This window comes from Xyrauchen texanus, chromosome 50 (assembly GCF_025860055.1).
Source record: "Xyrauchen texanus isolate HMW12.3.18 chromosome 50, RBS_HiC_50CHRs, whole genome shotgun sequence".
Taxonomy (NCBI): domain Eukaryota; kingdom Metazoa; phylum Chordata; class Actinopteri; order Cypriniformes; family Catostomidae; genus Xyrauchen; species Xyrauchen texanus.
In genome coordinates, this window is record NC_068325.1 from 149,429 (window position 1) to 174,350 (window position 24,922).

Sequence of the window (24,922 nt, forward strand, 5' to 3'; positions counted from 1 at the left end):
CGATCCGGTACTTTAACGGTATTCTTAACGGTTTTTTTTGTTATATTTATATACACTCACCTAAAGGATTATTTGGAACACCTGTTCAATTTCTCATTAATGCAATTATCTAATCAACCAATCACATGGCAGTTGCTTCAATGCATTTAGGGGTGTGGTCCTGGTCAAGACAATCTCCTGAACTCCAAACTGAATGTCAGAATGGGAAAGAAAGGTGATTTAAGCAATTTTGAGCCTGGCATGGTTGTTGGTGCCAGACGGGCCGGTCTGAGTATTTCACAATCTGCTCAGTTACTGGGATTTTCATGCACAACCATTTCTAGGGTTTACAAAGAATGGTGTGAAAAGGAAAAACATCCAGTATGCGGCAGTCCTGTGGGCTGAAAATGCCTTGTTGATGCTAGAGGTCAGAGGAGAATGGGCCGACTGATTCAAGCTGATAGAAGAGCAACTTTGACTGAAATAACCACTCGTTACAACCGAGGTATGCAGCAAAGCATTTGTGAAGCCACAACACGCACAACCTTGAGGCGTATGGGCTACAACAGCAGAAGACCCCACCGGGTACCACTCATCTCCACTACAAATAGGAAAAAGAGGCTACAATTTGCAAGAGCTCACCAAAATTGGACAGTTGAAGACTGGAAAAATGTTGCCTGGTCTGATGAGTCTCAATTTCTGTTGAGACATTCAGATGGTAGAGTCAGAATTTGGCGTAAACAGAATGAGAACATGGATCCATCATGCCTTGTTACCACTGTGCAGGCTGCTGGTGGTGGTGTAATGGTGTGGGGGATGTTTTCTTGGCACACTTTAGGCCCCTTAGTGCCAATTGGGCATCGTTTAAATGCCACGGCCTACCTGAGCATTGTTTCTGACCATGTCCATCCCTTTATGGCCACCATGTACCCATCCTCTGATGGCTACTTCCAGCAGGATAATGCACCATGTCAGAAAGCTCGAATCATTTCAAATTGGTTTCTTGAACATGACAATGAGTTCACTGTACTAAAATGGCCCCCACAGTCACCAGATCTCAACCCAATAGAGCATCTTTGGGATGTGGTGGAACGGGAGCTTCGTGCCCTGGATGTGCATCCCGCATATCTCCATCAACTGCAAGATGCTATCCTATCAATATGGGCCAACATTTCTAAAGAATGCTTTCAGCACCTTGTTGAATCAATGCCACGTAGAATTAAGGCAGTTCTGAAGGCTGAAAGGGGTCAAACACAGTATTAGTATGGTGTTCCTAATAATCCTTTAGGTGAGTGTGTGTGTGTGTGTGTGTGTGTGTGTGTGTGTGTGTATATAGTGTGTATATATGTATATATATATATATATATATATATATATATATATATATATATATATACACAAAGATAAGCGTTATATAGGCACAGTGATTTAATTTCAGGAAGGTCTACTAACATTACTGTTCAGGTGTGGTCTAAAAAGAAATCTAATAAAGTAATCAATTGTAAAATAACACTGCATATTTTATCATAGATTAATGCTTATGAGTGCAGAAGTTATTCATTCAAGAGCTGTAAGTGATTTTCTCTTTGCCTTTTGTTGTTTGATTCGCAGTAATGGCTCAATCGTCAGCATGTTTATTAGACAGCTTCCCCTTTAAGACCGAGTCTAATAGGCTCCTGATACACCATATTTTCTCCCAACTATTTCCATAACTACGTCCATTTAAGACATAAACTGTGTTTAAGTGAATCTCCAAGCCGGTCCTTTTGACATATTTTTGTGTATAGTTGATCGTTTAGACGCGCACATGAAACCCAAAGTAGCCTATACTTTGCTTGTCTCGTTGCGGTCTGTTTCGGAGTGCGCGCCGCCTTGGGAACGTTATCTCTTGCGCTCTTTTTATTATTAAACGCGTCCCGCAATTTAGCAACAGTAGCTAGACTGCATTTTACAACAATCCCCGATCGTGCTGATTCTGACGTTAAGTTGGAGTTTTATGGAGAAATGTCAGTGCACCGCTGTGAAGTAAAGGAAGTTGTGCTAGACAGAATGCGGCTTATGTATAAATATTATTTTTATAATCTTTGGAAGGCGAAATCTAAAATAAAATCAGACTGATATCACAGATCTAAACCAGGCTACGTTTGAATGTTTAGTTCTGTCCTCCATCGTCACTCATTAAACAGGGCTCATGTTGTGCTCGCTGTGGCACCGTGTCAGCGAGATCTCTCTCTCTCTCTCTCTCTCTGATAGCTAAATTGCATCAGAGACAAATGGTTTCATATTATTATACATAGAAATGGCTGGTGAGATAAAATAACTTTGTCTTTATAGCAATAATAAATGTATTTTCTTAATTTCTCCAGTACCGACAGCAGAACCAATAACGTCCGAGCTTACCAAAGCCAGTACTTCAATAGCCTATAGTGCGTTGGTGTCTTTTTTATTACTTATTTCTCTGCATTGAGTGACAACCCTCTCAAATATAAGACACACAAACAGAACAAATAAGTCTCTGATTCACTGTCTGTAATTGCAAAATTCTTGCTTACTTATTTGTGACATGATAGCAACCCTTCTTCTGTGATAATGCAACTTCAACTACGCTATCAATATCCAAAGTAGCCGAACGTCATGTCGCCTAACGCGTTTGTCGCGTTTTTTCTTGAAGTTATATACATAACATATAAAAAGTTTTTAATTAAATATAAAGAAGTTATACAAATTTAATCCTTACTGTTTTCTCCAAGGAACTTAGCTCCTTCCTTAGGCACTGGATGAGGTCTGCTCACTCTGCTTGAAAATGACTCTAGGGGCAGCGTGTGTTGAACACGTGTTCCACAACAACACTAGGCTGCCCACAGATGCGCCTGCCTAATAATCGGCTTGATATACTTGGATATTGGCCGATGGCGATTATGTTAAAAAATGCAAAAAATCGGCCGATTAATCGGCTGACCGATTAATCAGTCGACCTCTACTTATGACGCTTTCAAAAGCTGAGACATTATTCTTCTCACTGTATCTGCTCCAGTGCAGAAAAAATGGCAGACTGTGTGTAGATCACTCAGGGGAGGATCTACGGTAATAGGGTGCAGTCTGTCACCAGTCCTGGGTAAGGCCTGCTCTAGAGTGACGTCACTTTAGAGCAGAAATGAAAACCGTTCATTTTGACACACTGTTTTTGATTAATAAAAAATATAAGAAAGAGTGGTTGGACTTTTAACATTGTAGGGTGGTTGTGTACACACACTGCCGACTCGCATGAATGTAGAAACACCATGTAAAAGTTAATTTTACATAATAGGTCACCTTTAAAGGAATTATTACATTTTATTATTTCTTGTGTTCATTTAGTAAAAACTGGAAAACATTTATTTTTAACTAGATTTTCACTATTTGTTCTAAGCATTATGAATATACATTGTAATTGGTTAAAAGAAATGTAAAAAAAAAAATTTATTGTAGCTGATCAAATACATAATTGTCAAGATATAATATATTGAATATTGTCATTTGGCTGAAAAATTATATTTGTAACCATATTGCCCTAAATTCACCATAAAATTAAAAGGAAAAAGAAAATATTTTGCCTGAAGATAATGAAGCCTATATTTAGGACTATTCATTTTTTTTTTTTTTGCATTTAGACAATTGTCTTGTAAACTAAGCATATATTTCTCTCAAATAATGCAAAATATCTTATTCTCATTACTGTGATGTGAAAAATATTTGACATTTGACATTTTGTCATCATGGTAGTATTTGTTGTATTACCTTAATGCAGACTTTAAAACTCTGGATTAAAACATTTGGATTCCTTACAGGGATAAGAATTTTGATTCATTGGGGCGAGGGGGTGCTTAATAGTCATTCTTTATTAAAAATATTATTTCTAAATGTTTCCTCTTGATTTTGTAATTAGGGCCCAAGCACTGAATATGCCCTATTCTTCTAAGCATTATGCTGCGTTCCATTTGTCTCGGAAGTCGGAGCACGGCACTCGGATCATATCCGTAAAAAAAAAACAAGAAATCAGAGTTGGATGCATTCCATTTACACACAAGTCGGGGAAAAAAATTGGACTCCAGGAAATTAATTGTTGCACTAGCTCATTCAGAGTACAGAGAGCTACAATGTAAGTATGCCCTTCACCTAAGAGACCTCGAGGAAGAAGGTATGTTAATGTTTCAGCGTATTTTGATATTGTATCAAAACATACCAACCACATTTTCACCGAACCAGTGGTGTAAACAAAGGGCAATGCCCTATGGAAGTACAAACGCATATTTGCCATGTAAATTTGCCTAATGGGGTTTATGTGTAACGATCACAAAACTTTACTATATTCCGAATTAATGTTCTCTAACCTGAGGGCTTTTCAAGGAAGCAAAGTTATATTAATGTTATGGATAACTTATTAAATCATGATAAATGGAGTAAAGTAGCCCTTGACTTCTTAAATCCAAATGCTCCATACATTAGTAGATCTTTATATTTGTTAATAAAGCTGTGTAAGCTAGTAACCTCCCTTGGAACATATTTTCAGTTACAATTTCCTGCTCATATTTCTGCTCTGTTTGTAACGTTAGGCAGTGTTGTTGTAGCAACATCGACCATTGTTCTTTTAGCAGCGACAATTGTTGTTAGCAGCAGCGACCTAGCCAATTTTAGCTGTACCAGTTTATAACAAACACAATATGTGGTAATTCATGCATAACAGGATCGTAGCACATATTGTGTATACGACTTACTAAATTGGACACAAAGACAAAAGTGCTAAAAAAATCTTTAAACCCACAGCATAATTGCACTCGATGCTCTTTGCAGCCATCTTGCTTTCTGAACTTGGGGTTCTTCTGAGTTTCTGAGCAGGAATTCTGACATCGGGGGGCATTCCATTTGTCAGTTCTGGTCTTGGAACTCGGAGCTCCGACTTCCGTGACATATGGAACACACGATTATTCTTTATTAGGGCCCAAGCACTGAGTACAGAGACCTTATTGTTGTTCTTTTCAAGGTTTTTTGTACTTTTTGGGGTACTTAATATGTGGGAAATCTCTTTAAATTTTGCTCACACATCAGAGTCGTCGGCCATTAGGGCTGGTCAAAGGATTGTTTGAAAAATGCATGCTCTGGAATTTGAAATACTCCTTAGGTATTTCATGTTACAGGTACCAAATGTGGGCAACATCATCCCAAAACATTGACTGTTAAATTGTGAACAAATTGTAAATATATAGAACGAGGTTGCCATGGCGACACGATGAAGTAAAAATGGGAAAAAGGGAGTATCTCATCTTCTGCGTGCAACGTGTGATTTACATAAAAATGTAGCCAAATGTTTGGCCTTGCGGGCTGATCACATTGGCGTAGCTATTGTGGGTCACAGTCGTAGCACCGCCAACTGGCGGAAGGGTGTGTGGCACTTCTAACAGACTTTGAAATATCCCTCTTATGTTTACCTGAATTGTTTTAGAATTATTTCAAGACAGTGCAGATTTAAAATTCTGAAGAAATTCCTTATATCTTAAGTGTTGCCATGGCAACGCATTAATGTCATTATTCCTTGTTATGTATATTCACATGTTTTTGAGGTACTTTGCATGTAGGGCTGCACAATTTGGGGAAAATGTCCTATTGCGATTATTGAGGCTAATATTGCGATGTGCGATTGCGATATAATAAACAAATGGTAACATGAGTCAACTTGCTTGGTTATCAAGGAAAATGCACAAATAGATTACTGATAATGCTGAAATGTGTATTTCTCAACTCAAACATACAAACTAGCAACAACAACAATTATAAATGCAGTGTTTTCAAATTAAAATAATATTTTTACAAAATTAAATAACATCTTTGCATTACTGCAAACTTGTTATTTTCTCAGTATTACACCTAAATAAAATGGAACAATAAATAAGAAAAAAAATTCATGAAAATAAGATTGTCCAAACAAACAGGGACATTTAATCAGGATGTAACATGTATTTTCTATAAACTCTTTTGAAAAGGAAACTGGATATAAGTGTGGTTCACTCAAACCACTAAAACTGTTTTTGTTGTTGCTGTTTTTTTTTTTTTTTTTTTTTTTTAAATGACCAACTGGTATTTACTCTAAAAAGTTCTACTTATCGCTGGCGCCTCTTGTCCAGTGTGTGGATCATTTTCTGAAATCCCACTTTGCTAACGGTGCATCATGTCTCTTTATATCTCTGTGAAGACGTGTCATATGGCGTGACACTCGCAAACACATGTGTAATTGTGCTTTGTTTTGTTTGGCTTACTGGGCTTTTTAATGTAGTTTTAGTCAATGAAAACTGTTGACATTTTTGTAATATTTTAGTAACATTTAGTCATATTGATATTTCAGCCACTGAACACTGCAAACATTTTAGCCATAAGAGTTTTATTGATAAGCATTTGTCAATCTTGTCTATCCTATAATATATTATACATACATACATACACACACACATTTTATTATTGTTGTCATTTTAGTGTTAGTGTAAGATTGATCTTATGATGATGTCATCAATGATGCTACACGTTGCAAGCTGCAGACAGCGGGGGTGAGAGAGGAGCATCTCAGTGTTAGAGTGCGCATCACCCGGCAGAACTTTATATCTCTCCCGGTTTCGACTCCCGCTCGACCGCACCGAGAATGACAATTTTGGAGTTTGTGTTTATTTACCTGGCACGCTCCCGTATAATATGAACTTGAATTAAGGATGAAATAAAGATATATCGCCAAGCTCTGATCTGTGTTTCTATCAGACATTCGAACTGCAGACAGCGGGGTTGAGAGAGGAGAGTCTCCGCGTTCGAGTGCGCATCACCCGGTGGAACTGTTGTACCTCTCCCGGTCTCGACTCCCGCTCAGATTGTATCTTCCGCGACTGGTTGAAGCGGCTCTCACTGCACCGAGAATGACAGTTTTGGAGTTTGTGTTCATTTCATGGCATGCTCCTGTATTATATGAACTTTAATTAAGGATGAAATAAAGATATATCGCCAAGCTATGATCTGTGTTATTTTTTCTGGCCACCAGTTCAGTGTCGGTCTGCTCTGCATCCATCTCCACGCTGAACACCGGAAACTGACATGACCACACGTGCCACTCCCTAAACTGAGACTGAATGGTCATCTTTATTAGCGGTGTAGAAAATGGGCAAACGGCTCTCAGAGAGAATGGGCTGTCACGTCCACACATGCACTTTTTTATTTAATATAATCGCAGCATTTTGCCGTCATATAATCGCACAGGCTGACATTGCGATTGTGATATGATTTATCGTGCAGCACTATTGGCCTGCTTGAATTTTCATGATATTTTGCACACATCAGAGTTGTCGGCCATTAGGCCTGGGCAAAAGATAATACATGGGCGTGGCTGGGGAGCTCTGTAGTGCCACCTTTTGACAAAAGTGGTGGGGTCAGTTTCTTCTAATGGTCACCAAACTTGCTACAAATATTGTTCTCATCAAGCTGGACAACTTTTAAAATTTACAGTCATTAGCTGCGCTCAACAGAAAATTGGTCATTTTAGATTGAATGTGCATATTTTTTTTTTTTATTTTATTTTTTTTTATTTTATTGCAGCCCTGAACTTTGAATACTTCTAGGGGATTCATGTGACTGGCTCCAAACTTAGGCAATATTATGCCAAGACATTGAAGATTCTAAATTATGAACAGATTTTTTTATATATTGAACGGTGTTGCCATAGTGACGCAATAAATTAAGGGTACAAATGTGAAACGGGAAGTTCCTTATATCTTCTGTGCGCATTGTATGATTTTTATGAAAATTAAGCTGTATGTTTGGTGATGGGGCTGATCACATTTATGTGGCTATTACGGGTCACAGTCATCGTGCCACCAACTGGCACCAGGAAGTAAGGCAATTTTATCAGACTTGGAAATAGCCATCTTGTGTTTGCTTGACACTGTGCAGATTTTGTTTTTGTTTTGCAACAATTTTAAAATTGTTAAAGGGATATTTGATATCTTAAATACTGTTGCCATGGCAATTTATTGTGCAAGTGAAAGCAGTTTTTAAAATAAAAATGCTATAGAAGTCTGTTTATTGTAATGAAAATGTATTGCACAAACTTTATAATATAAATAAAATATAATACAAATATTAACTGAAATGTAAAAATACTAGAAAATCACAGCCATATGTCTAACCCAGTTCTGAGTGGCAATTAACATGTTCAGACACCGTACCAGAAATGTCCAATAGAGGACAGCCAAGCTCCATTGTTGAATGATTCCCAAAATACCACTTCTCAGTCCCTCCAGGATTTTGCAGTTCATGTCTAAAAGGGATCCTTCTTTCGTACGTTATGTATAGTCTAAGTATGTGTGAATACGTTCATCAGTTAACTATGTTATGACATATAAAGTTAAAGATCCATTTAAGATGGCTAGCAAAATAACATGTCATGCTCATGAGCTGCTTTTAATTTTAAACAACATCGTGTTAATTATACAGCATTAAGAAGATTGCATTAATTAATTATTCTATGGGAGGACATGCAGTATTCTGACCTAATTTATGTCCTCATTTGCCCAATATTCATTTAGAGGCTATTTAAGCAGTTCATATGAATAACAAATGCAAACTCAAAGTTAATGTACTTCATTTATTTTGACAGTGAACAGAGAAAAAATGCAACATTAAAAGAAATCTAATCTTTAGATCTACCTGTTTTGTCAATAAATAATTATTAAATTATAGCAAAAATGAAAAATTAATCAGTTAGTAAAATGTTTCTAACAATTAAAAATGTATATATTGATTCTTTGAATTCTCTGAACTTTTAAATACTCCTCCTAGGTGATTCATGAGACTGTCACCACATTTTAGACAACATTATGCCAAGACATCGAAGATGCTAAAGTGCGAACAGATTTTTAAATATCGAAAGGCTATGCACTAAATTAATGTTAAAAATAGGGAAACCGGAAGTGTCCCATATCTTCTGTGTCTCATATCTTCTGCGTACATTGTGTGATTTAGATCAAAATTGAGTTGTATTTTTTTCTTGGGGGCTAATCACATGGATGTGGCTATTGTGGGTCACGGTCATAATGCCACCAACTGGCATCTGGAAGTGTGGCACTTACAACAGACTTTGAAATAGTCATCTTACATTTACCCAAATCACTTCAGAATTGTTTAGAATAATGTCAGTTTTCATGTGCCTTTGTTTTCCGGAAGGCACTGGGTAGAAATGGACCCATGGTGCTTCAGCCGGTCATCGCTGCTTGAAGCTATATTATTGTTTTTTGTGAGAGTCACACCTTTAAAGGTGCTGTAAGCGATTTGAGCCATTCTGGAATTTTCACAAGTTGAGCTGTTGGATTAGCCACGCCCCCCCTTTTTTCCAAAACCCTGCACAACAAAGTTACCAAATAAGCTTTAGTGAGACCGACACTGAACAGAAACAGTTGTCAAAAACAACAGCTGGAAAATGAGCCACCAGCTGAGAACTTTTATAAACAACATGGCATAAAAATGGCATTATGCCTCAATAATTTGCTGAAACCACAATACTACAAGAACGTGCAAAATGATTGCCGGGCAGAAAGCATCAGAGACTGTGACCTGTGGACACGTTTTTGTTTGTGGTTAACTGAGTCCAAATCTGTCACACATGAGATCGAACTTTTGACACTGGACAATTGAGAGACTTGTACACAACTATTACACAAGGTGCAAATATTCATTGATGCTCAAGAAGTCAACACACTACAATATGCATACTATATGTAAATATCTGTAATGTAGATTCTGAAGCGCATTACTAAATAAAATAAAAAAAAATGTATCTCAAATTTGAATTTAATTATGAAAGTGGAGTGAACATTTGAGACAAAAGGGGAATCCAAACATATCTTCTTAACTATACTTACTGTATGTAAATAGGGATCCAATACCTGGATCGGTATCTGCTCCGATACTTAAGCTTTTAGACAGATTGGGTATCGGTCTGATGAGCCTGATCCAAATCCTATACTGTGTGTTAGTCATGTTCGTTGCTGTCAAGCTCAAAAGAACCATTAAAGCAGTTCATATGACTCGTGCATTTTATTCAAAGCCACTTGAAGACGTGCGGTAGCTCTGTCAATCTCAAAAGGCTGTGTTTTAATAGATAAATATATAGTATGCAGCACATTAGTGAATAGTGCTGCTTTGTTTACACACACACATTTTTTGGCCTCCACACAGTGTGCAACATTTGAGCGCTACTCACGAACAACATCTCAGATGTAGATGCTCAAAAGTTCAGGTCTCTTATAATATGCATTTAGAACGGCACTGGAGGTGCATTTGAACAGAATTTTAATAAGAAGCTAATTAAACTACTGTGATCTTGCCTACAAACAGACACATACAGGACTTCCTGGAGAGTTTAGAATGTCAAAATAAAAGCGTGAGGGTTTAAAAAGTGCACAATTTAAATATTGTTAAATACTGTTGTTTTTAAATTAAAAAATCTATAATAATATTTTGTATGTATTATTAGTGTCATTATTAGTATTTTTTTTTTTTTTTTACAATTTATAACAATATTGGAGTTCAATGGGTTCCAAAAAATAACTGAATGAAAAGTGGACTGATGTCTTACAACTAAATTGAATAAAAAAAGCAATCTGAATCCTTTAAAGTCCAGATACAAGTTGAAACATTTTTGGGGGAAAAAGGCAACAACAAAAAAACTGCTTCTTTTCTACTGAAGACTTGAAGACCGGAAATACTGTTAATTTTGCTGCTACATTATCCAGTATACTAGTTAATAATAAAGTGTTTCTTAATAAGCTATACATTTATATTGAAATAATGTGTAGTTAGAGGTTTGTGTTTCTTTACATATTAATCCTCTGGGGTCTGAGGGTGTTTTGAGCACTGGAGAAGTTTTGACATGCCTTGACATGTGTGCTTTTTTCAGTTGCTTAAAAACATATTAATGGCTAAAGTCTGATAACACTGTATTCAGCACAAACTGGGCTACAATTATATGTGAGCAACATGTGTGTACCGGTTTGTATTTTTGAGAAAATAACATTTATGCATGGTTTTTGAAAAAACTAAATTAAGTCACTGAAATAAGGCCATATAACACATACTAAACATTTGTCCACAAGACTTTTGAGAACTGGATCTTGTAGCCTAGATTTTTTGCTACAAAATGATGTGAGACCATCCTGATCACTCATTCATACAAAACAATATAGTAATTTAACTTTTGTAAGTGTTAGAAATGTCATATGCAAGGAGGCATGAACTATAATGAATATTGATTGTAATTCACACCTGAGGAGACAAAAGACCCCTCCCCTGGGCCTATCAATGAGGAATGTGACAGAATGAATATGAGGAGACCTAATGATCAAAATCAAGTTTTAAGTTAAAAGTTACCTGACTATACATTTTCTTTACATAAAGACTTAAATTTAGACCTACAGTACCTTTCAAAAGAAGTCTCTTCTGCTCACCAAGGCTGCATTTATTTGATCCAAAATACAGTAAAAATAGTGATATTGTGAAATTTTTTAATTTACAATTTAAAAGAACAGTTTTCTATTTGAATATATTGTAAAATGCAATTTGTGATCAAAGCTGCATCATTACTGCCGTCTTCAGTGTCACATGATCCTTCAGAAATCATAAGATGGTGATTTTCTAATATGGGCATATTTAAAGTGCATTTTACTCATTTAACCTGAAAACATATTTGGAAGCACAAGCTTGGTTTATGATGAGGCCGCATAAACACTAGATAAAATATAATCTAAACTTTTACATTATTTTATATCATATTACATCTCATATTTTTATCATACAGCATGCAATTTAAATACCTGTTGTAGCCGAAACAACATTTACATGTAACTAAAACTTGCTTATTAGGATTATTATTCAAATTGCAATACTCTGAATCCTGGCAGGCAAGTCTGGAAACAGTCCCACTAGTAAAATATGTATGTTTATATAAAATAGCATGTCAACTAATGAAAACTAAATGACTTACTCGTCTGAAATTGTATCCTCGGCTGGATCAAGTCTCTCTTCTAAATACAAACGTTCATCGGAGTCCCGCTCTAATTCTGAGGAAAATGTTAACTCTTTCTTCCTATCCAGGAGTTTCCTCGCCTGTGTATCGTTACAAAGACGCAGAAAAGTGAATGATTTGTGTTTACATTAAACCTCACCGTCGGGGGCGTGTACCATTTGCATTGATCGTCTCAGCACATTAGCGTATGAATAGCGCGCTCTGCTGGTGGGTGTGATCACATTACAGATAATTAGCTGAGCCTGGAGAAACTGTACATCACTTTGTTTCATACAGGTTACACTGCAGGAGAATATTTGTTTTAAATTTGAATTGTTTTATTTAAAAGTAGACGTTTTAACTTTCAGTTCATTTTTGTGACGTGTTTCTGAAATATGCTCCTGAACTGCTGAAAGCTCACCCTTTTTATTTTCTTTATTTAACAAAAGCACAAGGTTTTGTTGTTATTGTGAGTGTTCACAAATAAAAGTAGACCCTTTATAGTCTCTAATGTTTTACACTTATCTGTATACCCAAAAATGACAGAGAATTTTATGTTGTTTGTGCTGTAATGACGAAAAAATCCAGCAGGACGCGCCGGCGAAGAGGGTTAAAGAGTACCCCAATTCAACACAATAATGTAAAGATATTCTAAACTGATTATGCAAAAAAACATTACTGGTATCGGCCGATACTAAGATGTCCGATATCGGAATCGGATCAGAAGAGTAAAAGTATCAGTGCATCCCTAATATTAAACTTCAGATTAATGGTTTATTATCAGCAGTTTTTCTTTGGCTTTCTATCTGGTTTCTGAACAGTAATCTAAATTGAGCAATTCTGTGATTTGTTGACTAAATACACCCATTTTGCCCCTTAATGTTTCAGTTTAGGAGCCAATGAATTCTTAGTCACAGTAGTTTTTTAGTCTGAAGCCCTGTTGTTGCTTTAATATACTTTTACAAAGGTTTTCAATGTACTGTTTTTAATTGTTAAAATTTCCATCAGCATCATCATCTTATGAATGGTTTTATGTTGCTATATACTTGTTTTAGCGATGCAATGGAGACCGAAGACAAAGCTGGCAGCTCACCTGCTGGAAAGACTGCAGATGTGGTAATGCAGCATTTTTAATCTTTGAACGCATCAAATTATGTGCTTCCTTTTAAATGTTTGTGTATTTATAAATGTTTTATGTTTTTAAAAAGAAGGACGAGCCAAAGGACCAGAACTCCAAAATGATCAAAATACTGAGTGGTGAAATGGCCATTGAGCTGCATCTTCAGTTCCTCATTCGAAACAACAACACAGACCTAATGATCCTGAAAAACACAAAGGTACAGCATTCCTGATCGATTTAGCATAGAAATCATCACTGATTTCAGCTGATGTGAATGTAACATGAATCCAACTGACATTATGATGGTCAGATGTTTACATACTCTGCTCCAAAACCAACTGCTCCATTGTGGTTTATTAATTTGTTTAATCCTCAATTTTCAGGATGCGGTGCGGAATTCAGTGTGTCACACAGCGACGGTCATAGCGAACTCATTCATGCACACAGGAACAACAAGTGATCAGTTTCTCCGGTAAAACACACTTTTGCATTGCCTAAAAATTGGCATCTTGTTATTTGATATTAAGAAAACCATCCTGATTGTCTGCTTTTTATTTTCCAGAGAGAATTTGGAGTGGCTTGCAAGAGCAACTAACTGGGCCAAATTCACAGCAACAGCTAGTCTTGGCGTCATTCACAAGGTTAATATTATTACGATGTGCCGCCTCTATAAGCATAATCGATTTAATGTTGTTGTCTTAATATTTACTATTAAAACGTATTTGCCTTTGTATCCAGGGACATGAAAAGGAAGCACTACAGTTAATGGCCACTTACCTGCCCAAAGACACCTCACCTGGATCAGCTTATCAGGAAGGAGGTGGGCTGTATGCCCTCGGACTGATCCATGCCAATCATGGGGGGGATATCATCGACTACCTTCTGAGCCAGCTCAAGAATGCTAGTAATGATGTACGTACACAACTATATTCAATTAAAGTAGATTCCAAAGGTATTCCTTTTTCCTAATTGTCTGTATAATTTATTTGCAGATTGTTCGTCATGGTGGTGCTCTGGGTCTCGGGTTAGCGGCTTTGGGCACTGCCCGCCAAGACGTCTACGATCTGCTCAAATCAAACCTTTACCAAGATGATGCAGTAACAGGCACGTGATGCCTTATTTTTTTGCTTGCTTTACTTGGCCCATTTCATTTCTAGCACTAATATACTATATAAATGGATGCATTTTGTTCATTTAAGTAGAGTTTTAGTGAAGCTCACTATTATGATGTCTGATTGCAGGAGAGGCGTCTGGTCTTGCTCTTGGACTTGTGATGTTGGGCTCGAAGTCGGCCCAGGCAATAGAGGACATGGTAGGCTACGCTCAGGAGACCCAGCATGAGAAGATTTTGCGTGGACTGGCAGTCGGCATTGCTATGGTGATGTATGGCAGGATGGAGGAGGCAGATGCTCTAATTGAGAGTCTTTGCAGAGATAAGGTGAGCACAGAATTACAGTAAAGATGAAATTGTTTGGAAACTATTTCTGTTGTACAGAGCTCCACAAAATGTACTTCATTCACTTTTTAATATATTAGTCTTATTATGAACGATCCAATAGTGAATGTTATTCCATAAAAAAAAAATTGTTTTGTCTTCATCAGTGTTCGAAATGAGCTTTTCCTTTAAGTAAAGATGTCAAGGGGCATTTTTTACCATCATGATGATGTCTCTAATTATAAAAAAAAAAAAGTGTAACATCCTGTGGCAGGGAGGAGGGCAGGTCTGGGTCGTGATGCTGCACACCCGACCCCGCCCTCCTCGCTGCCACATATCCTTTTGTCAAATACTTCAACTGAATCAGTATATTAAAAAATTCATTTCAAGGGCATTTTTGACCCCACATTTTGAACCCTGGTCTTTCTGATCTTTAATCAAGATAAAATAAAAAGCAAGATACTTTTTTTTTTTTTTTTCTGTATTTTACTTGATCTGCCTCTGAAATATAGAGTCCTGCCATAATTTTTTTTTTTTACATATTATAACATATGTGGATTCCATGGTTAATTATTTTTTATTAAAATAGTAAATCAATAGACTTGTATATTTTTGCTTAATTAAAGAAATATTTAACTTTTTTATTTATTTATTTTTTACTATTTTTTTAGTTTCTGAAAATATTTCTGTTTAAAATGGTTAAAGACACCATCACACCTCCCGTGACTTTGCGGCTTTGTGTCGCTAGACTCCTACTGTTTGTCCCTGTAACATTATTTGAGGACTGCACGTCTGGCCATAGCTTCTGAAAATCAAGGACCTAATACTGGTAAAATTAAGATATCATACTAATTTAACAAGGAATCCATTCTCTTGTCTCTAAAAATGTACATTCTGCAGTGTAATGTTTTATAAAATGTGCTGCACTTTTCAGTGCATTAAATCATTAACAAGACGATCAATATTTCATGAATCAATGAATCCAGCTCAATCGGAATGCAGACCATTTCTGACACGCTTTTCCACGCATCGTTGTTTTATTCTATCTATGCATGTGGTTACAGACAAATTATATAGAACATTAAAAATCCCTCATGATGCTGAAATTTCTCCATCTTGCCTGCACTTGTCTCCAGTCTGCCAGGAGGCAGATGATGTGAGCTTCACTCTCATTGGTAGTTGCTTGCGAATGACGCTCATCATTTGCATAAAGTTTACATTTTCTCAACTTTGTCTCGGTCTTGTCATTTGCTCTCCACGCCGATCTCTGTCCCCAACAGCCACGGCAGCTTGTGTCGCCAGATGCCACTGTGCTCTCATTGTAAATATATGGGATTTTTTCGCTTTCTCACACAATTTCGCTGGCGGTGTGTACTGGGCTTAAATCCGATCAATACCAATGTTTCTGCCGGTATTACCTACACGTAAGGCTGATTTATACTTCTGCACTTCAGCGTAGTTGCTAACACAGTGGCTTGCATTTATAGTTCTGCGATGACACAGCCAAGTGCTAGTATATTGAGAGGAAATAATTATACATTTCATAAATAAACAAAAGCAAAGCAATTTGTGGATTCAGAGGTATTTATTAAATTATTGTGGCATTAAAAACAAGTTCATCAAAATATGTAAACACAGAGATTATGGTACAAATTATTTATTATCCTTCTTTATTTATTATCTGACCTCTTCATGAATTCTGTGTGCATTTTCCATTTAAATATTTTTTATTTGTAACTAGTAGCACCTAATAAAGAAAGCAAAAGAAAAAATGTCGACAACACATAGTTTTCCAAAAATGTATGTCCTCATGTGGACAGTGGGACTAAGTTGTGAAATTTGTAAAAATACCAAGCTATAGAAAATGTTTTTTTTTTTTTTCATCAAATAGTTTGTGTCCAGGAGGCTATTCATGATTTTGAGACGTTACAGACATTACACACACTTGCAGATTCATCAACGCATAACATGCATATGTCAAACTAAAATAATTTCATGTGGCCCATGATCTAATTTCTGAAACGTAGGATGGCAGGTTATCGTAATGTTTCACTGAACAATAATTTAGCATTTAGTCTCTGTGATGAAACTAGTTTAAAACAAACGGCCCCCACATTCTAAATTGTACTGATAAAGAAAACAGGAGAAAACATAAATTAGAAGGCTTTTCAATTCTCCGATCACAACACTTACAAAAATGTACCATGGATTTACTTTAATTACTCTAACTATATTAACTATGGTATTTCTAAATGTATTTAGACTGCTGTTTATAATTACAAAAATGCCATATTTCTTTATATAGAAACCATAGTTATTAACCATGGTAGTGAGGAGCATGCATGATTTTACATATGGTCTTATTACAAATTTCTTTGTTAAAACTATGGATATTATGGATGCACTATTATTATGGATCAAGCTCTCTGTTTTCCATCTGTGTTAAATCTATTTTATTGTAATGCTCTCTGATTGAATGAAAATGTAAGTTGTTTTGTTTGCCATCATAAATCCAAAGAGATGACTGTTGTTTAATCAGTAGGAGCCTGATGAAAGTAAAGCAGAACTTAGTCAACACTGTTGTTAATACCATAATTTACATCTGCATCCCAACCTTAAAAGCAATGCTTTAAATGTGCATCTCAATGTGTAAAATATTTTTGATAATTGCATTAGTAGGTGCTTGTGCCACATTTTCAGCTGGCCCTTTCAGGGCACAAATAAAACCTGATGTTGCCCAGACTGAAATTGAGTTTGACACCCCGTTTTAAGCTGTTCCTCCAACGATGCGCGCTAATATGGGTCTGGCGTTGTGGGCTCTTGGAAGCGCACATAACAGCACTGCTGCTGGAAAAAGTCCTGGGGAAACTCTGATTTATAAAGAAATATTTTGGCATACTTTTAATGCTCAAAGCTGAATAAAGTCATCAAACTGATTTTCAAAACAGCAGATGTTCTTGAGTACAAATACAATGTGATATGACAGAAAATGTGATGATATCTTTCTTGTCTGTCTCTGGTTACAAAAGCAGAGTAATCACAACTGTTGTGGTTGACGCAACGTATTTTTAAAGTTTTGAAGAGGTGCATGTCAGACTAGGGCATAGGTTTGATACAGACATATAAAGCAAACTTTATTCCATTGTGTAATCTTAAATGTAATTTTTCATAATGCCTTTTTCTTTTTTTCTCCCCAATTTGGAATGTCAAATTCCCAGTGTGCTCTGGTTCCTCGTGGTGGCGTAGTACGAATCTCAGTTGCCTCCACATCTGAGAATGTCAATCCGCGCATCTTATCACATGGATTGTTGAGCTAGTTACCGCGGAGACATTGCATGTGGAGGCTTCATGCTATTCTCCGCGGCATCCACGCACAACTCGCCACATGCCCCACTGAGAGTGAGAACCACATTATAGCAACCACGAGGAGGTTACCCCATGTGAATCTACCCTCCGTAGCAACCGGGCCAATTTGATTGCTTAGGAGACATGGCTGGAGTCACTCAGCACGCTCTGGATTCGAACTTGCGACTCCAGGGGTGGTAGTCAGCGTCTTTACTCGCTGAGATACCCAGACCCTCATAATGGCTTTTTCTAGATGTTTTTGATGTCCTTTCATGTTTTTCCATTTCCATCATGCAGAACTGAGTCTTTGTTGTCTTAGAACTTTCCACAATGCTATTTTTATACTGTGAATATATTAAGTGTATGGCTTGCTGAACGTTGGTTGTGGTTGTCCATGCATACAGCACACTGAGGTTCTGTTCTATCTCACTGTCTCGGCAGGACCCGATCCTGCGACGTTCAGGAATGTACACAGTGGCTATGGCATACTGCGGCTCTGGAAACAACAAAGCCATCAGACGCCTGCTACATGTTGCTGTGAGTCTCACACTAGCAAAAATTACCAAACAGAAGATTAGTCATACCCCACACAAATATAAACACTTGTTTGTTTTTTCAAGTTTGCTTTACACTGACTACACACTTTTTGTGTTGGCGTGGTTGCCACTTTTATAATGATTAAGCCTAGATTTTACTGTTAATTTATTGTAAATTTGTAAACAAACTCAATGTTTAGTAGCATTGTAGTGTAGAATTGAGAATCAAGAAGCTGTTCTTATTCAGAACTGGATACGTTTTATAAAAGAATACTGTAATCATAATTTTTTTTTGTTTCGTTAATGCTTTTTAAACATCTGCTTTCATCCGTACCAGCACTGAAATATTCCATAGAACACTAAAGTATTCATACCATGTTTCCTGCTCCGCTATGTGTGTGAATATTATAAGAGTGAAAATAAGACAAAGACAACAAATTGACCACACAACAGCAAACATACAGGATGACCAATATTGGGTCATTCCGTGTCAACTTAACCAGAGGTTCCTGGCTCAGTTTTGTTTTTGATAAAAACATATTTTTTTTATGGTTTACAGATTAATATAAAAGATGATTAAAGCTAAATATTAAATTAATTGGAACATTACTCAATAATACATACTGGAGCCAAACTACAGTAAAAAAAAAAAAAAACTTTGACGGGTGTGCCATTTATTGTCTTACAGGGATAATTGACTAATTGACAGCACCCCTTGTTGCAACATTTGCCAATGGCGTGAGTAAAAAAAAAAACGTTGTGTTAAAATTTCCAATGTTGGAGTATATATAACTCCAGAGATATTAAATAGATCTTAATGTCCTTTTAGATTCTGGTTCAGAACAGACCTTTCTTTTTGTATCATAATTTCTTAGGCCCTGTATGTTTAAATCCCAGAGATATGGGGCTCTTAGTGTGGCAGCATCTGTTAATGGTTTAATTTGAATAAATTGTGAATGGTCAACAACCAAATGATGTCACGTGGTATGAAGGTAGGTTTTCTTGTCCAAAAAAAGGCCTGAAGTACCTTTTTATTTAAGTAATTTTGTTATAATAAATGGTGCATTGATTAAAAGCAGGAAGTTGCATTTATTACCAAGAAAATATTATTTTTATAAACTGTAGCATATAGGTAATTATAAAGGGTCTGTTTTCTCAAAAGTACCATAATAAAATAATTGTTTATGGAATCAGTAATGAAGTAAAATTAGGTAGAATCTAAAATCTGAATGAAAATTGTTAATTGTCTTGTGATTCCTACCCCTAGTGTAGGGCAGCTGTGCAGTAGGGGTGTCTGCAGGGTCGAAATCTCCATGCAGTTACATTTTATTTTATACCAAGAGCTTTCAGTGTTATTTTGTGTGTTTTCATTTGGATATGCCTTGAGAAAGAAATTATATGATACTAAAGATTCTCTTATTGATGTTTTGAGTTAAATCTCCAAAAGCACCGGTCTGATTTCTCTCACTCTTCTTAATAGGTGAGTGATGTGAATGATGATGTTCGGAGGGCTGCTGTTGAGTCCATTGGATTTATCATGTTCAGGTATGGTCCTCCCATTCTCACTTGTGTCATTCTCATCAATGCTCCCTGTTGCCTCATCCTGTGGTTAATTTTAAACAGACCTCAGAATGGCCGCTCTTTGAAAGCTTGCCAGCAAACCTGATAAATCAGCACAAAGTGTATACACAGACAAGATTCTGGCCATTCCTCTGGCATGCTCAACAAATATGTTTAGAGTGTCTCTTCAAGTGCTTGTTGCCGGCAGTTGATTTTGCCCCCAATTAAAACCTTTAAAAGAAACACAAAGATGGATCTCTTCATCTGTTGTGCCATGTACCGTTTGCATAATTTTTATTGAGAGTGTGCCTGTGTTCTGGCGTCCTTATTATCTCCCTACAGTTTCAGTAGGGAGAAACCGTATCAATTATTCAGCATATAACTGAAATAAACCCAAATTGATTTGAATTGAAATTGGAATTTATTCAGAATCAAATGATGAAATCGGGATGTATCGCAATGTATCAAATCGTGACATGTTTATAGCAACACACATCGAATCGTTAGGCAGGGGTGCAACTACACATTTCCGAGCGGGTATGCAAAATTAAATTTTGTGCCCAATGTATCTGTCAAGTGAGGGGAGGGGAGTGTCATCCATTATAAGCAGGGGGGTGTTCGAGGGGTCAAGGAGGCCAATTGCACCACATTTTGTATGCCCCTGGTGCCCCCCCTTAACATGGTGCCCCTATGCATTGCATAGCTTGCATATGTTTTTTTCGCCTGTGTCATGAGATGCAAGGCGATACCTAGCTCTACTTCTCTCGTCATACAATTGTTGTGTTTCAATCCAAGTTACAAATGTAATTTATTTGCACCTTTTCTATCCCATGTTTTGGATGTCATGTCCCATGTCACTTCTGGATAAATTGGCACAAATTAGAAGCGAAAATGCAAATTGAAGCCTCTGACTTTTTTTATTAAATGTAATTTAAAGCAGGCAGACAAAACTCTCTGATTAACTTCTTGTTTGCTAGCATTCAACAGCACATGTCTTATGTCTGGGAGTGAAAGCATGTCACACAGCTCTGAGAGATAATTGTTGCCAATCATTTTGATGACACTGACAGGCTTTGGCATTTCAGAATATCCAAAGCAACATTTGATCTACTATGTGATGATATTCTCTGAGCGAATTATGTATTCACATCATTTGTCACTCGACTACACGCATTTTATTGGAATATATTCAGCAAATGTGTTTCCAATGTAGTTTGTCAAATAAAAGATGCATCCATCTCAAGAGAGCGTATTTTATTCGCATTGGTGTTTCGATCCAGCATTTTGTATAAAATATCCCAAAATTTGCATTTAATATACCGTGAATATACGGTAACACTGCTAATTGCTTTGTCTGAGGAACAGATAAAGTTTTGTGGTTATTAACAAAAAGTCTCTCATGGCCCTTTTCCACCGACATGGTTCGAGTTCCTGGCCCAGTGCGAATTCTTGAACTGTTCTGTGCATTTCACTGCAGAAAATGTTTGCAATGGCCCCAAAAGCTTGCTGGTCTCTATGCAGGAACCAATTACGTCAGGGGGCGGATGGCTGGACAGTGTTTTGTCACTACAGTTTTCCAAACAGCAACAGTCGCTACCGTATGCAGTAAGGAGTACTTCATCATAACAAATAACATCATAAGATATGTATGGACCTTGAATGGCACCTTGGACAAGAACTTGAAAAAGTTGATCGGTTCAAGAGCTGCATAATTAGAGCCATTTTTTATATATTTAATTATTATAGCACCACCAAAAGGCAGAGGTGTGCAACTTTTTTTGTGTGTCCTCAGAATGTCCCCATACATATGTGTACCAAATTTGGTGATGTCTCATTTCGTTCATGAGTTATAACCATTTTTATAATAGTGGCTACGCCCACGATGGAAATTTTGGCTTACCGTTTCACAATTAATCGAATCATCAAAATTCCTTTGATAATTCCTCTTCATACTGGGACTCTGCTGAATCTTTCTGCTCTGGTTTGGTTCCGATCGGGCGAACGGTCTAGGACTAGTGTTTTTTTTTTTTTAAACAATCCAAAGTAGCGGGAAAACGAAAGGGCGGAGCAAAATGGTATTCCAAAAGATTTGTCATGACACAAGGAATCACAGGAAAAATTATTTTGTTTCTATGCCTTACGGTTCAGGAGTTATGAGTTATGTTTATTTATTTATTTGTTCACTATAGCGGCACCTATGGGCCGATCGGGGAGGTTCCATGCAAATGGCTAGCCAGTCGGAGTACTACCATTCCCCAAAATTTCAAGTCTCTAGGCTTTACGGTCTGGTCTGCATGATTAGTTTTAAGGCAGAACAATAATAATAATAATAATAATCCTTACAAAAACAATAGGGTTTTAGCCCTTTGGGCTTGAACCCCTAATTATGTGTTATGGCAAAAATATAACCATCTGCTTCACCAATGTTAATAGTGATTCCACTGGTACAATTTATAGAACTTGAAAAAACTAAGCCACAGTAATTTCGTTACCTGTCGTCTTGAGCGTTGATGTTATCTCTGGCAATCTTTTAATAACGTTGGATTGCATTTCTATGTATTTTTAAATATGTCCTCAAAAACAGAAGTAAAAGCTGTACACAAACAGTGTGATGCACCATGTTTGTGTATGGGCAAGTGAGACCACCATTTAACTTCCATGTAGCTACATAAACTGTTACGTCACTGTTTGTGTTTCAAGTAAGTGGAAAAGCGTGTCTGGTTTGCCAAGCCTGAGAACCTAGCAATTTCAGTGAAAGAGGGCTTACTGTGCAGCTCGTTCTGAATCTCAACTCATTCTCCATTAAGCATATTTGAATTGTGTCACGCTCAGTTTTGAGACGTGTAACTTTTGGAATTTTCATTTTTTTAAATCTGAATGCGATCGCAAATACAATTTCGTACTTGGGTTTGGATTGACTTGAGTTTGGAGCACAACAGTAAGGAACACAATAATGGGGTCTCGACACATTTTTAAAAGTTGAACAATTTAAAAACCTGTATTAAAAATACAACGCTTTTAATGGTTGTGCAAAATGCCTTACAAAATTATGAGACACTACACAACTGACAAACATATCCATCTCTGGTACATAGATCAACTAAATGTATATGAAGTGTAACAGTAATTGTCCTAATGTATTGTTCAAGGCAGCAGATTTGTTACAAAAGCTCTGCTCTGTTACTTAATGTTAGCATGCTGTTAGTATGCTAAAACCCTCTCTGAGAGGTCTCATCTGTAAATTCATCACTGGTTGTTGGACGACTAGTCAACCATTCCGACCCATGCCTTGGACACTGCTTTAATTGATTTGGCAATTCAATATTAGGAAAGTAAAAATATTAGGGTTCTGAGCTGGAATCAACACTTGTTTACCTTGAGAGACTTTCAGAGATCATATGTGTATACTTTGTGGAACACATCTAGTTGTCCCATGTACTTTTTCTCTTTTGTTTATTTCGCACAGTCTTGCTCTCTTGGCCAGCAGTGAACTACCCCTCCAACATCCCCTCGAGGTTCTGGGCCAAGTAGAGGACTGCTGAACTATTTTAAGCCCTAAAAAGGCCATGCGATTATTCCCATGATCAATTGGCAATAATAAAAACCCTATGTAAATCCTTCCTATGTTTAGAGTGTGCACAGAGCTTCAGCAATTCAACAGGTTTCTGTCACTTTACTCCTGCGGACCCTCAAACCCTATTTTTCATAGTCATCATAGTTGTCTTGAATGGCGGTGAATGGTGGACCACACAGCAAATACAAATTTTGCTTACCCGTTTGCAAAAACAGCATAATTGTACGCTTTCACATGTTTGCAAAAGAATTAAAAAAAAATACAGTGCTGGATAACAGAATTAAGGAGAGAGAAACAGGCCAAATTTTCTGTCACTCCCTCATCAGCTGTGTAGAAGCCTCATCGCAGCTGTGGTTTTAAAAAAACGTATTCAAGGATAATATAATACAAAGTACAATGTTTTGAATTTACACTAAATATTTCTTAAATTGGAAATATAAAAAAGTTTGCTACATTTACGTTGTTAAAGAAGGCAGAAATGCTTCAAAAAAGGTCTGTGAAAAGAGTCCATTGTAGCTTTTTACTACATGAAAATCAGACACTTACTACATGCTACAACTTCCTCACTTATGGGTGTAAAGTTGTAAGTTTAGCATCTATAGTGTTTATTTTAAAATATAATTTGTGTAATAAAAGGTGTCATCAGACTTTTGTCATTTTGAGTCATTAGGTCAATTGTGTTTTATTGTAACAATTGTATTGTTTTAGATGTTTTTATTTTGTTAGGAAGCCCTCATGATAGCTTTACAATGAATATTAGAGCTGTTGGAGCTTAAATCTTAATCTTAGATTTTTTCCTGTGAAACTGGAAACCATGCAACGTCTTGTTTTAAACTTGAGGTTTTTTTCTTTGTTTGTATAGTTGCAAAACTGTCAAAATTAGTTTCCTCCATGTTAATTTTCAGCCAATAGTTCAAACTATAAAATGTAGATCTTCTATTTGTAAGGGTTCACCAAACTCTAACTTTTGTACATGCAAAAGATTCTCCAATTTTCCTGCGTTTCCATGCTTATGAATGGAAGGGAATAGAACAAAACCTTCTAAAACCATATACAGGTCCTTCTCAAAAAATTAGCATATTGTGATAATGGTCATTATTGAGTGTTTTTGAACACAAATCAAGAATTCTCTTGATAAGATAGATGTTGTATGGCCAAACTCCAAAATAAGCAAGGATGTTAAGTGGGTCCTTAAGACCCAAAGCACCAAATTGTGAGTCCAAAATGTTTCTGAATTCTGTGTATTTTATTGTTTTTTGACTTATTTTTTTTTTTCCCTCCCACAAAGGAATTTTATTATTATTAT

General features: G+C 36.6%; 1 protein-coding gene across 2 annotated transcripts in view; it reads left to right on the forward strand.

Annotated features, from left to right (window-relative positions):
* The window catches only part of psmd1 (proteasome 26S subunit, non-ATPase 1), a 112,091-nt gene that overhangs the window by 9,028 nt on the left and 78,141 nt on the right, over window positions 1-24,922 (forward strand). Inside the window, exons 8-16 of one of the 2 annotated variants that reach the window (XM_052123642.1) lie at window positions 13,102-13,162; window positions 13,255-13,383; window positions 13,550-13,638; window positions 13,729-13,807; window positions 13,905-14,078; window positions 14,159-14,270; window positions 14,408-14,604; window positions 18,388-18,483; window positions 19,963-20,027. In XM_052123642.1, the coding sequence (XP_051979602.1) occupies window positions 13,102-13,162; window positions 13,255-13,383; window positions 13,550-13,638; window positions 13,729-13,807; window positions 13,905-14,078; window positions 14,159-14,270; window positions 14,408-14,604; window positions 18,388-18,483; window positions 19,963-20,027 (1,002 nt within the window). The remainder of the gene's footprint in view (window positions 1-13,101; window positions 13,163-13,254; window positions 13,384-13,549; window positions 13,639-13,728; window positions 13,808-13,904; window positions 14,079-14,158; window positions 14,271-14,407; window positions 14,605-18,387; window positions 18,484-19,962; window positions 20,028-24,922) is intronic. The other variant, XM_052123643.1, reaches the window with a different exon arrangement.